This window comes from Bos taurus, chromosome 20, assembly GCF_002263795.3.
Source record: "Bos taurus isolate L1 Dominette 01449 registration number 42190680 breed Hereford chromosome 20, ARS-UCD2.0, whole genome shotgun sequence".
Taxonomy (NCBI): Eukaryota; Metazoa; Chordata; class Mammalia; order Artiodactyla; family Bovidae; genus Bos; species Bos taurus.
Window position 1 is genome coordinate 24,070,369 of NC_037347.1, and position 14,775 is coordinate 24,085,143.

General features: G+C 40.3%; 2 protein-coding genes across 2 annotated transcripts in view; one reads left to right on the forward strand and one right to left on the reverse strand.

Moving 5' to 3' along the window:
* CDC20B (cell division cycle 20B) overlaps window positions 1–614 on the forward strand; it is a 133,649-nt gene extending 133,035 nt beyond the window's left edge. The window contains exon 15 of the transcript XR_009491870.1: window positions 386–614. The gene's annotated coding sequence lies outside the window, so the exon portion shown is untranslated. The remainder of the gene's footprint in view (window positions 1–385) is intronic.
* Window positions 615–2,742: 2,128 nt separating this feature from the next.
* Window positions 2,743–13,498, reverse strand: GZMK (granzyme K). The gene is made up of 5 exons (NM_001205959.1): window positions 13,375–13,498; window positions 12,956–13,103; window positions 6,150–6,300; window positions 5,109–5,378; window positions 2,743–3,263 (listed from the first exon to the last, which is right to left on the reverse strand). Exons 1-5 carry the CDS (start codon window positions 13,436–13,438, stop codon window positions 3,102–3,104), a joined length of 795 nt encoding a protein of 264 aa, NP_001192888.1. The 5' UTR covers window positions 13,439–13,498; the 3' UTR covers window positions 2,743–3,101.
* Between the last annotated feature and the right edge of the window lie 1,277 nt (window positions 13,499–14,775).

The following is a 14,775-nucleotide window of genomic DNA, read 5'->3' on the forward strand; positions in this document are numbered from 1 at the left end:
AAATGTGTTCTGTCCATAGTCACGGAGAAAGGAGAAGGTGGGATAACTCAGAGTGGCAATACATAATATGTTCCCCTAAAACCCTTGAGCAGTCTAAAAATTTTTAAATTTTAAATTAAAGAATTAAAAAAATTTAAATAAGAGCAGTTTTAAAATATGCCTCTTTTTGACTCTCAACTTGTTTTTGAGGCCATAGATGGAATCAAATAAGCCCTCAAAGACAGAATTCCCCACACTAAAATGCCATATTCTTTTAGGCTATTTTGGGAAGGTTTTGGTATGTTTAATAAAATACTACTTCCCTGAAAGGATGAGGGATACTTTTCAATTGTGGGCTCCATCATCAGCTGCTGGTCAAAATAAACTGTTTATCTTTTAATTTCAGAGTCACCAGACCTTCCATAGCTGTTGAAAGAAACTTCCTCTCTGGCAATCTGATCTGGTTGGACTATTGGATGTGAACAGCATGGAGTCTAAAATCAAAACACAACTCTCAGATTTTTAGCAACAAATTATCAGGATACTCACCAACTGCAATCCGAGGAAATCTCAACAGTCCTTTTGTTATATTAAAGAGACTTACAACAATATGTTCCATGGATTTGAAATTTAGATGAGACAATTATTTTTTTAACAGTGAGTCCAGAGTTTCTATAAATCCCCCTTCTCTTTCTCTTATGAAATATAGTCTTGAATTTCTAGGTCATAATCAGTTTACTTTCAATGAATCAAAATGATGCTAAAATATAATTTTTTAAAAATCTTTTTTTACTTTTTCTCAAAGTAATTCTATAATTTTAATTAGATTGTTTTTTAAAACAGTGCTTCCATTTGTAAGTATTCATAGTCAAATAGTGCTGGTTAATGTTCCTAAAAGCCATAACAACAAACAAACAAGCATAAAATAATCTATTTCTATATGAATGTAAGAAAACTCAATGACGTCACATGGAAAAGAGCATTATTTCTCTTCTGAAACCCAGATTAAATGTAAAGGCCGAGATGAATCCTTTGGCTGCTGACCATTGAAGGAGAAGCCTGAATTATGCTCCCATGCTCTGCTACCACTCATTCATAATAGAAATTGTTATTACCGTAATCACTGGACCACCACAATCAAGGACAGCTGAGACCCTCAAGTGCCCCTACTGAATTGCTTTGCTCTTCAAGTGTCAATTCATATTGAAGGATTTGTAAAAAAAAAAAAAAATGCCACGAGACTTACTGTTCTTTTTTGTAAGATGTTATTAACGATGTTCATTATCAGTGGCTTTCGAATTTGAGCATTTATTAGAATCAACTACATTGCTTTTAAACAATGCAGATTTCCAGGCCCACCTCAACCCTGTTCAATCTGAATCTCTAGGTAAGGAGCCAGAACAGTCTATATTCCAAAACATCTTCTCAGGTTATCCTGATGCCTTTGGGGGATTATGGAAGACAGTTCTGTTTCCAGCAGCAGAGGCTCTACTTCTGGAAAAACAGTATTTTTATTTCCTGGATACTGTAATTCATATAACTGATTGTGTTGATCTCTTTACATTAACTCATAAGGCCAAATATGGCTCCTTCTAGCAAAAGTGTAGGGAGGAAATTGTGATACTCTGAGTATTAACAACATTCCTATGTTCATCTTCTCTTTCTTACTCTCATTTCCTCTTTGTCTCAATTGCTTCACCAAATTCATTTTAATTAATTAGCTAGTTAATTGCATTTATTTACTTTTTGACCCTCCTCACCCATTTCTCTTACTCCTCACCCTCCAGCTCTGGCAACCACTAATCTGTTCTCTGTATCTATGATCTTTTTTTTAAGATTCCACGTATAAGAGAGGTCATTTAGTATTTGTATTTCTCTGTCTGACATTTCATTTAGCATAATACCCTCAAGGTCCATCTATGTATTTGAAAATGGCAAGATTTCATTACTTTTTATAGCTGGATGGCATCACTGATTCGATGGACGTGAGTCTGAGTGAACTCCGGGGGTTGGTGATGGACAGGGAGGCCTGGCGTGCTGTGATTCATGGGGTCGCAAAGAGTCAGACACGACTGAGCGACTGAACTGAACTGAATATTCCATTATGTGTGTGTGTATAAACCACAATTTCTTTATTTATCACCCATCAATAGCCATTTAAGTTGTTTCCATGTCTTGGCTATTGTAAATAGTTCTGCAATGAACATGTTGTTGTTTACTTGCTAAGTTGTGTCCGACTCTTTGCAACCACATAGACTGGAATCCGCCAATCTATAGGATTCTCCAGGCAAGAATACTAGAATGGGTTGCCATTTCCTTCTCCAGGGGGTCTTCCTGATCTGAGTCTCCTGCATTGGCAGGCATATTCTTTACTTCTGCATCATGAGGGATGACTGCAATGAACATGGGGTGCATGTATCTTTTTGAGGTAGTGTTTTAATTTTCTTCAAAGATTTGAAAGTGAAATTGATGGGTCACATGGTATTTCTATTTTTTTAAGGGAAAATTGTTTACAATTTCACATTTTTTTAATTGCAGGTATTTTTATATGTTGCTTTAAATCCTGTTTGGAAGAAAATGTGATATAAAACTAATAAGCACTATTTAAATATTTGTATAAACCTTGATGATTTTTTCCTTCACTTGAGCTGGGATGTTTGAATTTAGTGTTTCTTCAGACATGACTTAGCAACTGAACAACACCAATAATTTTAAAAATACAGCTTTAAGAATGATACAGCAGAAATAACAACATAAACATGGTTGAAGGTGATGCCACAACTGTCTTTTTTAATCATCTTTTTGCACTTTGTGGGGTTGTAGATTGAGTTGCAGGACATATCATTCTTTGTATCTTATTTCCATATAAGATGAATAGACACTCGTCTATTCTAAATTTTATTCAGAATAAAAGCAGCATAGAAGAAATACATCAGTGGTACATGTGAAAAAGAACTTGATTCCTCAACAAAATCAGTCCTAACAGGTCAGGAGTGGACCTTGACTGTTCTCCACTTTAACTACATTCAAGTACCTGTGCAGATAAGTTAGCCTGTAGAACACATTAATGAAACAAAAATGAAAACAAGCAGCTGATAGAGCCAAGAAAATCATCTGTAGTCTTAGTCTGCATGAGATGGGGCCAAGTTGCTTTTGATCCAAGCTTGGAATTTCCGGGTTAGTAGGATGTAGATTCCAGGTTTCTTGGCATCACCACATTTGGGACCTCCAGAAACTAAGGCATGAAAGGCACCTTTGCAGACCAAGGGGCCCCCTGAGTCACCCTGGAAAGAACAAAACGGGCAGATATTTGGCAAGAAGACGTTGAACTTTTTGGACCATCAACTGTTAATAACCATCAAATGATTATTAATCTGGGTCATTGGTTTCTTTGTGTCCTGCAGAGTGCCTGCTACAGCCCCTGAGCTGTACAGGTTCTCTGTATCTCTCTCTCCATCCAGAACAATGGTTCTGTCCATTTGTCTCTCTGCCTCTCTTTGTCCATGTCCCTGTCTCAAAGACTATGTATGTATATATGTCTTTTAAGAGTCGCTGGGATTGTTGAGCTTTATTCATTAAGAAATGGGAGACAAGGAAATTTGAAATAATCCACTGAAATAAAAGAAATTTTAAAATTAAGAATTTCATTTCGGTGCTCATGGGTTTGAAATCAAGTTGCTATTGAGGCTGACAGAAAAAAGCAATGTATTAGAGTAAATGTCTTGGTGGTGAGCACTCTACCTTGTCTATTATTATTTTTCCCCATTGTCATATGATTGAACACGGGGCTCTGCACATACCCAACACTTAGTAAATACTTGCCCAATAAACAGATTCTTGAGGACTCACTCTGACAACAGAACATGTAACAAAAGTTCCGTCAAGGAAAGTGACAAGGTAATAGAGAAGGAAGCCTGGCCTTTCAGATACGGAGCTGGGTTTTGAATCTAAAGAGCAGCCTTTGCCTTTGCTGCCATGCAGGTCAAAAACTGTAGTACTTTGTGCTTGGTTGGCCATGAAAATAGAGATTTGGGGGTGACAATCTTGGGGTATTACTGTCACACATGATCTTTGAGATCATCAGATCCTCCCCTTAAAAATGCTTAATATAGTATGATGTGAATTTTTTTTTAAGTAATCCATCTGTGCTAGGTAGCCTTCGTCACCTGTTAACATGGTGGTGGTTTAGTCGCTCAGCTGTGTCTGACTCTTTAAGACCCCATGGACTATAGCCCACCAGGTTTCTCTGTCCATGGGATTTCCCAGGCAAGAACACTGGAGTGGCTTGCCATTTCCTTCTCCAGGGGATCCTACCGACCCAGGGATTAAACCTGATCTGCATTGCAGGAGGATTCTTTACCTACTGAGCCACCAGGGAAGTCCTTTTTTTTTTTTTTGTAATGCCTCAAGAAACAAAGAATTTGAAAAACATGACTGTTTAGTCAGCAGTCAACATTATTTAAGAAACACAGAATATTGAATATACATTTGAGCTTTTTGCATTTGAATTTTATAAGACCTCTCTATTAATTAGTTTAGGGGCTTACCCTGTGGCTCAGCAGTAAAGAATTTGCCTGCAGTGCAGGATATACAGAAGACACGGGTTCGATCCTTGGGTCTGGAAGATCCCCTGGAGGAGGGCATGGTAACCCACTCCAGTATTCTTGCCTGGATAACCCCATGGATAGAGGAGCCTGCTGGGCTACAGTCTATAGAGTGGCAAAGAGTAGGACACAACTGAAGTGACTGAGCGTGCATGCAGATATTGATTAGTTTAAAACTGGGGTGGGTCAGGGATTGAGAGATTATTTTCTAGTCACCACTTGTGATCTCAGGGTTGGTAGGCTTTCTAAGGAAGGTAGTACCCCTCAGAGGAAGCCTGTAGAAGTTATCAGATATAGTCCATGACCCTGCTTAACAAACATTAATGAGTGCTAACTGTGTGTTTCACAAGTTCTATGGCTTATTTGGAGTGGCAGATGAGAAAGCACAGTGAAGGCTGTGCAGGATTGGAGAGCGCCTTTGCGGAGTTGTGATGCTGTGCTCGCCACGCCTCTCCTCCTGTGTGCTGATAGAGCTTGACTGTAGCTCAGCACCCTGCAATGCCTGTTTGAGTGAGGGATTCTTACCTGACAGGAATCCTTCTGGCCTCTGGCGTCTCCTGCACATAGCATGGTTCTAGTTATAACAGGGCTGTGGTTGTAATAATCTCGGCTGTTGCACGTTTTTCGACTTATAACAGTGACAGTGACTTCTCGCAGGGTATCAGAAAGGCTTAAGCCTTCTGGGTCAGTGGCTCCCCAGCCAACAACCTGGCATTTTGTTCCAGCTTTAATATCATTTTTAGCCCTTGGGTGGAGCAGTTGGACATGTCTGTTGAGTATTGCGGCCGTGTGAAGCTGACAGATTGAAAAGAGAATAAACGATCGTTTGTCCCCAGTAGTATTTTGTGATTAGTCCGAGTGATGTATGTGTGGTCCCTCTGTTCTCTGAGGGCGTCCTTTTTCTTGAATCTACTTTGGTGGTAGCCCGCAGCTGCATTTGTGGTTGTTGCTTTTCTGAACACACTCTTCATTCCCTTTAGAGCTCAGTGATGCTCAGGGAGGAAGCTTACATAGAGCAGGAATTTTGCCCAGTCTCAAGCCAACTGGCCTTTGCTCTGCATTGGATGATTTTCTGTGGAATAACATCCATAGGTCATGACTTTGAGGGCTGGGCTCTTTCCTGCTGGATAGGACCCTTGAGTATGGTCTAGACTGGGTTTGGACTGGACTTAGTATGGTCTAGACTAAGTTGTAACTCACTTCTGTGTCCCTGAAGTCACTTGCTTGGCTCTGTTGTATAAGTGACTTGTACTTTTCACTTGCTAATGAGAAAAGCATTGGGAGAAAAAGCTTGCAGTGTGGATCCTTGAGCCTGTTGGGATGTTCTCCTCCCACGAATGTGAACATCAGAGCTGTTTTTCCTTGTATAAACATAGCCCAGGCGTGTTTATGATACATTCTTTTTTCTTTCAAGGCATTAAATGGAGTACAATGAGCCCTAATAGAATATGTCACAACACATCACCTTGAACAGAGGGAGAACGCTAACAAAATGCTTTGTTAGATGATTTAACAACTGAACTATGAGGTATGTTGGAGAAATTGAAGGAATGCAATGCTACATACCTTAACCAGCATAATATCGTTTGATTTAGGGGCTAATGCAAATCCTGGGAATCGTATGAATTTTTTAATCTCAAATGTTTGCTTGGAGGCCTCATTCTTTGAGAGAGAGTGTGCTCCTAAAACCACTTTGGAAGACTGGCTTTTGGCAAACCTAAAAAAAGCGAAAAGAATAGACACACAGAATGATTCCCCAATCTTCCAGTGGGAAGTAGAAATGGTGGAGAAGCCACATACATACAGGAATAAGGACCAGCTTCAAGGTAACCTGTGCAGGATTAGCTGGAGTGACAGAGGTCATGGGCCCAATAATGAAAGGATGAAAACAAGGGCCAAATCCATCCCAGTCCAATTCCCCAGCTAGTGCTGTACTGTGGGGGGAAAGAAGGAGAATCTTAAGTGACCGAATTCAAGTTTATTCACCTTCCCAATATTAAATATTTTAATAACTAAAAGGAAAAGACTCAACTCTGGGCTTCCCTGGTGGCTCAGGAGTAAAGAATCTGCCTCCAATGCAGATTCGATTCCTTGGTGGGGAAGATCCCCTGGAGAAGGAAATGGCAACCCACTCCAGTATTCTTGCCTGGAGAATCCCATGGACGGAGAAGCCTGATGGGCTACAGTACATGGGGTTGCAAAGAGTTGGACATGACTTAGTGACTAAACAACAACAAAGTCAACTCTACACTTGCTAATCTGGTATGTCTAAATCTTATCTCAGGGCAATAGGGAGAATTAAGATCCATTCTCATATGTTCTGTCCACTCAATTAGAAAGATGATTCAGACAAGAAAGGAAAACTTTCCCCTAGGTGAAAAATCATCTGAAATAAAGGTACTTTAGAGTTAGTAGCCATAGATAATTCCATGGTGGAGATTTAGAGGATAAAACTGGTGAGTCAGATGATGGAAACAATACTTTATTTTTTTTAAATCCCTGCTGCTGCTGCTGCTAAGTCGCTTCAGTCGTGTCCAACTCTGTGCGACCCCATAGACGGCAGCCCGCCAGGCTCCCCTGACCTTGGGATTCTCCAGGCAAGAACACTGGAGTGGGTTGCCATTTCCTTCTCCAATGCATGAAAGTGAAAAGTAAAAGAGAAGTCACTCAGTCGTGTCTGACTCTTAGCGACCCCATGGACTGCAGCCCGCCAGGCTCCTCTGCCCATGGGATTTTCCAGGCAAGAGTACTGGAGTGGGGTGCCATTGCCTTCTCCAGTCATATACAATTATAGTATGCCAATGTTTCAAAAGTTGATCTGATTTATTGTATGTTGAGTAAAATTATATTCACATCATTATGAAAATAGAAAATTATTTTTGAACTTTCAACAACACCTTCGAGCTGTTTCCAGACTTCCCTGGTGGCTGAGATGGTAAAGAGTCTGCTTGCAATGCAGGATACCTGGGTTTGATCTCTGGGTTGGGAAGGTCCCCTGGAGAAGGAAATGGCAATCCACTTCAGTATTCTTGCCTGGGAAATCCCATGGACAGAGGAGCCTGGCAGCCTACAGTCCATGGAGTTGCAAAGAGTCAGACATGACTGGAGTGACTAATCTTTCACTACACTTTGGAACCATTTGCATTCTACAAAAATGTCCCATTTTTATGCGTGTTCTCAGGAAACACCCATCTTTGAATCCTTTTTTGGAACAAGGAAGGTAATAAAAAAGAATTCTATTTATTTGTATGTAACTATTTTATTGTCATATGGAAAAGGGTCAGGGCAGATTACAATAAAAACACACATATCTGATAAACACACATATATGCTGTGCTGTGTTGTGCTTAGTTGCTCAGTCATGTCCGACTCTTTGCAACCCCATGAACTGTAGCCTGCCATGGGGATTCTCCAGGCAAGAATACTGGCGTAGGTTGCCATGCTCTCTTCCAGGGAATCTTCCCAACTCAGGAATTGAACCCAGGTCTTCTGCATTGCAGGCAGATTCTTTATCAGCTGAGCTATCAGGGAAGCCCAAACACACATATATATAGATGAATAAAGATTAGCAAAAATTAAAAAGAACACAGAAACATACAAAAAAAGGAAGAAAAGTTTGTTTCAGGTTTGGGGAATCAGTGCATGACTGTGCTTAAATGCGTTTGTGTATGGTAGGGCTCTAACTGCTGGGAGTTAACACTTTGGGGTTTCTACCAAAAGAGTTTATTTTGGTTTATTTTGGGAATTTCAGCTCTATTTGTTGAAAAATTCGCCTGTTGCAAAATCAGGATGGGGATGAAATTTCTCAAAGGATGTGGATTGGATTTCCTAGGATTGATTCAAACTCAAATTCAGTGTACCTGCTAAATCCAAAGCTGTGGAGGGGAAGGATAATATAAAATCCCTGGGGCTACGATAAAACAGAAAAGACAGGTATGTACATAAATAACTAACACGGAAAGGCAGGGTGATATTAATGTGGGATGTGGAAGATGAATTCTGACTAGGGGAAGGGTGCAGAGAAAATGTCTGGTTTTCCTTCATCTTTTATCAATGTCCTTGATCCGTTAATGACTTTGAAGTGTTTTGTTTACTTTTTGTCTCCACTGGGACATGTGAATACCAAAAACAACTCAAGCAGACCACGAATGTTTTTTGAATTTTCCATTGCTAGATACAGTTCAACTGTAATCTGTACTACAAAGGTCAATATTTTCTGCCCACAGGATACCTGGAGTTACCTGAGTCCCAGAATCCCACCTCCTTAGCTAAATTCAGGTTTGAATTCCCATGGAGGAGAAGCAACAATACCAGCGTCTCATTTGCACAGCACAGTGTTTCCCTATGGGTGGTCCAAAGACCAGCTTCAGAATCATCTGGAGGTGTTTGGCTGCATGGCAACTTTATAAGCCTCATGCCAAGTCCCTTCAAGCCTCTTACTTCCTCTGCCAGTCTGCCTTGGCACTGAGCAGTGTTTCTGCTTAGACCCATTCCTCTGGGTGTGACAGTGAATGTAGGTTTCCTAATTTTTTGAGGTCTTTTGCATAAGAGAGGAGGGAATGACCAGGCTGTCAGAGACGGGCTATTACGGTTTATTCCACCAACATGACTGGATCATGAAATTTGTTCCTGAGTGATTGCCATGGAAGATACAGATACACAGATATTAATATAATGCTGTTGTTCAGTTGCTAAGTCATGTCCAACTCTGCAACCTCATGGACTGAAGCACACCAGGCTCCTCTGTCCTCCACTGTCTCCTGGAGTTTGCTCAGATTCATGTCCAATATAACATTATAACATTAGATAACATTTATTAAATTATTTTAGTGTGTCGGGTTTTGTGCTAAGCATTTTACATATTTTCCCTCATTTAAACCTCACCATAGCCCAGTGAGGGAGGTATGATGATCATCCCCATTTTGCAGATGAGGAAATTGACCGTCAGACACATTAACAAACTTGAGAAAGTCCCACTGATACTAAGCGGAGGCTCCAGGATGCAGAGAAAGTAGGATTAAAGCTCTATTAGTTTGAACCCAAGGTCTGAATTTGTAACCATTCTACTATGGGAGCCTTGAGAGATTTGCAATGGAATGAGGGCATGTGGAAGGGGTGGAGGTGGGGTTCTATCTATGATATTTGCTGGCTAAGTAGGTGACACGGCTTCCCTTGTGGCTCAGCTGGTAAAGAATCCACCCACAATGTGGGAGACCTGGGTTTGATCTCTGGGTTGGGAAGATCCCCTGGAGAAGGGAAAGGCTACCCAGTCTAGTATTCTGGCCTGGAGAATTCCATGGACTATAGTGGGGTCCATGGGGTTGCAAAGAGTCGGAGTGACTTTCATTAAGCAGGTGACATGATGGGGCAAGTGTTCAGTGGGAGAAGGCATTGGAAGAGACTCAGGAAGACAGTAGACAAGACTTGGTTAGAGTTTTGCTTCTGATAAATTGAAATGCTGAAAATAAAATGATATAAGACACCTTTTTCTTTTTGCCAGTTTCCTTTTATAATCAGCATGGCAACTAACAAAGGGGCCTAAGTGAAGAACTTAGTGTGGATGGGTAGTGAGAAGAGAACACCCCAGATTTGGCCTCCTTCATCATTTTGCTGAGAGAAGGGTCTAGTGTTACTAAGCTATTCCCACAGGATACTTGGGAGTACATTTGTGGGAAGCCACCATTGAACTATTTCATAAATATTTTGGATTTCATAAAGTTTAATATTTTTCCAAGCACCAATATGCCTACATTTTTACACCCAAGTGTCCTGTAGAGGAAATCTGAGCCACATATTCTGGAGTTCCTTTAAACTCCAGCCATTTAAAACAATATTTAGCAATGTTGTTTTGTTTTTTTCTTTAATTCCAAGATTCTTTTTTCCCCGTTTTTCAATTTGTGAATGTATTTCTACTGAATCAAGTTCATTTGCCAAAATTTAGAATTCAACTTAATAATACTATTTATCTTTGGGTAGTTGGCTATCCACTCCAGTATTCTTGCCTGGAGAATTCCATGGACAGAGAAGCCTGGTGGGCTACAGTTCATGGGGTCGCAAAGAGTCGGACATGACTGAGTGACTAACACTCTCACTTTTCTCCTTTGGGTAGCCCTTTACGGCTTACAAAGGATGTCACATAATGTGCTTTTAGAGCTTAGCAAAAACCAAAAAACCCTTCTTCTCCAATTTATTTCCCTTTTTTCTATCCAGCATTTGTTCAGCATTTATAATAAATCAAGCTCCATGTCTGGGAGGGTATAATTCATTTGAATGTGTAACCACAAGCATATCTGAAGTGTGCGTATTTGAAATTGAATGAACATTTATCGATGGTCACCCTTTGCCTAACTGGTACCCAGGGGACAAATGCCCTAGAAAGGACAGAGTGATGTGGACACGGGTGTTATTTCTGTGACAGCGAGAACCCCGCTTAAATGAAGTAGCCATGTTAAGTCAGAAATTAGTGGCTTGCTATTTAGAAATAAAACAGAGGTTCATACAGTTTTCAGGCTTCAAAATTTCTTGTTTGTCTTCAAATAGTCTCATTAAAATGGGGGCCACCAAACAAAATCCCCAGTACATGAAAGCAAGGTCAATTCCGTTGTTTCATTTAGGAATATAACTGATGCCTAGAGAGTAAATGCTTATGGCTAAGAGGTTCTTAAGTGTAGTGCCGTCATGTTTGTAAGGAAAGGGGAAGGCTTATCTTTTCTTGTTTTTTAGCTTATTCAGGCAAGAAAGATAAAGAAGAAACATACAAACAAAAAACAACTCCCCCAAACCAAAACAAGCAAATAAAACAACAAACACCAAAGTAGTTTTCTATTGCTTTTCCTTTGGTGATGTTTGCAGCATCCCAAGAAGGGTTTTGGATATTTTTAGCTGAAGTAAGAAGACTCTGGACAGTCCCTTGGACTGTAAGGAGATCAAACCAGTCAATTCTACAGGAAATGAGCCCTGAATATTCACTGGAGGGACGGACGCTGAAGCTGAAGCTCCCAATACTTTGGCCACCTGATGCGAAGACCTGACTCATTGGAAAGACCCTGATGCTGGGGAAGTTTGAAGGCAAGAGGAGAAAGGGCCAGTGGAGGATGTGATGATTAGACAGCATCACTGACTCAATGGATATGAATTTGAGCAAACTCTGAAGCACAGAGAAGCCTGGCGTGCTGCATTCCATGGGGTTGCAAAGAGTGGGACACGACTTAGCTACCGAACGACAGCAAGAGAATCCTAGAGTGAGAGCTTATAGTCTGTCTCTACAAATACTTTCATTTTAGGTATCCCAGAAAAGTACTCATCTCCTCTTTTTCTGTGTAAATCATATAGACTTTTTCTTTTTTTTCACCTAGGGAGAAGGCAATGGCACCCCACTCCAGTACTCTTGCCTGGAAAATCCCATGGACCGAGGAGCCTCGTAGGCTGCAGTCGATGGGGTCGCTAAGAGTCGGACACGACTGAGCGACTTCGCTTTCACTTTTCACTTTCACGCATTGGAGAAGGAAATGGCAACCCACTCCAGTGTTCTTGCCTGGAGAATCCCAGGGACGGGGGAGCCTGGTGGGCTGCCGTCTCTGGGGTAGCATAGAGTCGGACACGACTGAGGTGACTTAGCAGCAGCAGGGAAATTGTTGCCCCTTATAGCTGTGATTCCTAAACTGTGAACTCAGGCCTCTGGGGTAGGCATTGAGCAGGGGAGTTAAGGTAAGGGTCTAAAAGTCTATAAGCAAAGCCAATCTATTGCAACTTATCTGTTAAGTATTTTAAAATATTTAAATAGATAATATTTAATCCTCAAAACCCCATGAAGCAGTTATGTACTACCGTTATTATAACCCATTTTTAAAATAGGGTGCAAAGTCAGGATGTCTGATTTCCCCTAACAAGGTCAGGAACATTGCTGCTTCAGTTATAACTGTTGCTGTGTTCCTTGGTATTACATGAAGGATTTGAATTTGTCTATTAGGTTGTCTAGATCTCCCAGAAAGGTAGAACTTCGGGCAGAATCAAGGATGTGTGAGACGGTAAAATCGGCTCCACCAACTGGTCAGTTATCACAGAAGCTAAGGGTAAATCGAGGTGGTGCTAGTGGTAAAGAACCCTCCTGCCAATGCAGGAGACGTAAGAGGTGCAGGTTTGATCCCTGGGTCAGGAAGATCCCCTGGAGGAGGAAATGCCAACCCACTCCGGTATTCTTGCCTGGAGAATCCCATGGTCAGAGAAGCCTGGCAGGCTACAGTCCATGGGATCACAAAGAGTTGGACGCGACTGAAGTGACTTAGCACGCACAAGGGTAGATCGAATTTTCTCCCGTGAGAGGCCAGCTTCTTTTCTAGGCAACTTGAGGGAACACAGTGAGTAATACTCACCGCAAGTGGCAGTGGGCTGCTGTGAGCACCCACTGAGGATGGATCAGCACTCCCCCGCAGATGTGGTCGCCGCCATACTGCAGGGACGCCATAAACGGCCTGGAGTGAGGGGACACTTCTCTCCCTCCAATAATCTCCATGTTGAAACCTGCCGAAGAAAACCAAGAGTTAATGGAAGAGATCTAAGTGGATTATTTCTCTTAATTCTTTTGACAGTCATTATGTCATTTTCTAAGATTAAAAAAAAAATCTTCAGTCACCTAATAGTGATTATGATTTTACTGATGAACAATTGCATGCTACATTATAGTTTATTGGGATCTACATGGATATAAACATTATTTTCATTTATAATGTGATAACACAATCACTAGGAACTCATTGAATGCTGACAGGTGGTAGGTATAGGAGATACTTACACTCTGGAGTCATGTAAGTCCCGGCTAGTAGGAAACATAGAAAAAAAGAAGAAAACTTAGTCATGTTAGTAGCTTAGATCTAAGAAGCCCAGATGAAATAGTCTGACTGTATTGGCAAAGGAAGAAGAGTCTGAAGGTTGAGTTTTGATTTTGCAAATTTAGCCTTCTCACCACAAGCGTTTTGGTGGTGAAAAGTTTTTCACACCTAAGATTAAAGGTATGTAGTTTAGGGAGTTTCAGAATTATGCTTTTAGGACTTTTTGAAACAAGGTATGTGTGCCATAAAGAACTCATTTCCAGAGTTAACCATTTTCAGTATCTGTATAAGTACTCATGTTATAAATGTTGAGAGAATAAAAATTATCCAAACCATAAGAACTCAATGTAGTTGCAGACAGAATTCAAAGATGTTCATTGCTCTAAAGTAATACTTACTATTTTTCCTGGCAGAAAATGGTGCCTATCATATTTAGTTTCTATTTTTCATTTGGACATAGATTTATTACATAGAGAGACATGGAACCTTGCACAGATCATGGTTGCCTTACAATAAATCTTAGCTAAAGCCTGAATATCATCCAGAGAAACCCATATGTTTTGTAGCAAGCTTATTCCTAGACATGCCATTTTCTCTAAATGTGGCCAAATTTGGTTAAATTTTAGTTACATTTTTGGGAGATTTCATAATGTTATTAAAGGGGAACATTGGCAACATATTTTTAAATTCTGAGTCTCTATTTTACTCATTTTTAATTGAAAATGACCATGTGTTTATCCAGGGTCTTAATAATAATATCTTTTCAAAATCAAGGACTGCACTTTGTCACTTACCCCAGGCACAGATGAAATGCATTGCCAGCCTTTCTATAGTACTTTCTCCTTTACTACAAAAGATATTAGCCTTAAGCTTCTGTGAGATTCTGTCTGTGCTGGGTGCTGATCACTAGGGCAGATGTTATTAAATGAATAGAGACAGGCCAATCAGGCACCGCACAAGATCCCAAGCACGTTCTAAAAACACTGACCAAAATTAACCTTTAATTAACAGATCTTATTTTCTTTCTTCTGAAATATTTGCATTCTATCTTTTATTTTTTTACAAAAATAAATTGAAATCCAGAGCTATTATTCTTGTCAGATTGCAAAAGACTCCTACTGAATTGTTTTCTAGCAAGACAGTAGGAATAATACTAATAATTATTATGCTTGCATATTCTCCATTAAATTTAACAAATGTCTTAAATATTCCTAAAATTCTCTTTACATGATCATTTATATGTTTTCATGTCTTATGTCTGTGTGGAAGGCAGGTCCATATCTGTGTTACAGTTATAGAAATTGACTCAGAGAGGTTAAGTAATTTGCCTAAAGTTACACAGCATACACGCTGGGTCAAATCAA

Bases quoted from the DNA above. Each gene is read 5' to 3' on its own strand.
- GZMK (NM_001205959.1), bottom strand. From the start codon at position 13,438: ATGACTAAGTTTTCTTCTTTTTTTCTATGTTTCCTACTAGCCGGGACT. The intron at 13,104-13,374 runs GTAAGTATCTCC...TTTCTTCGGCAG, and splicing joins GACTTACATGACTCCAGAGT to GTTTCAACATGGAGATTATT. The intron at 3,264-5,108 runs GTAAGAATCCCT...TGTTCTTTCCAG, and splicing joins GCCAGAAGGATTCCTGTCAG to GGTGACTCAGGGGGCCCCTT.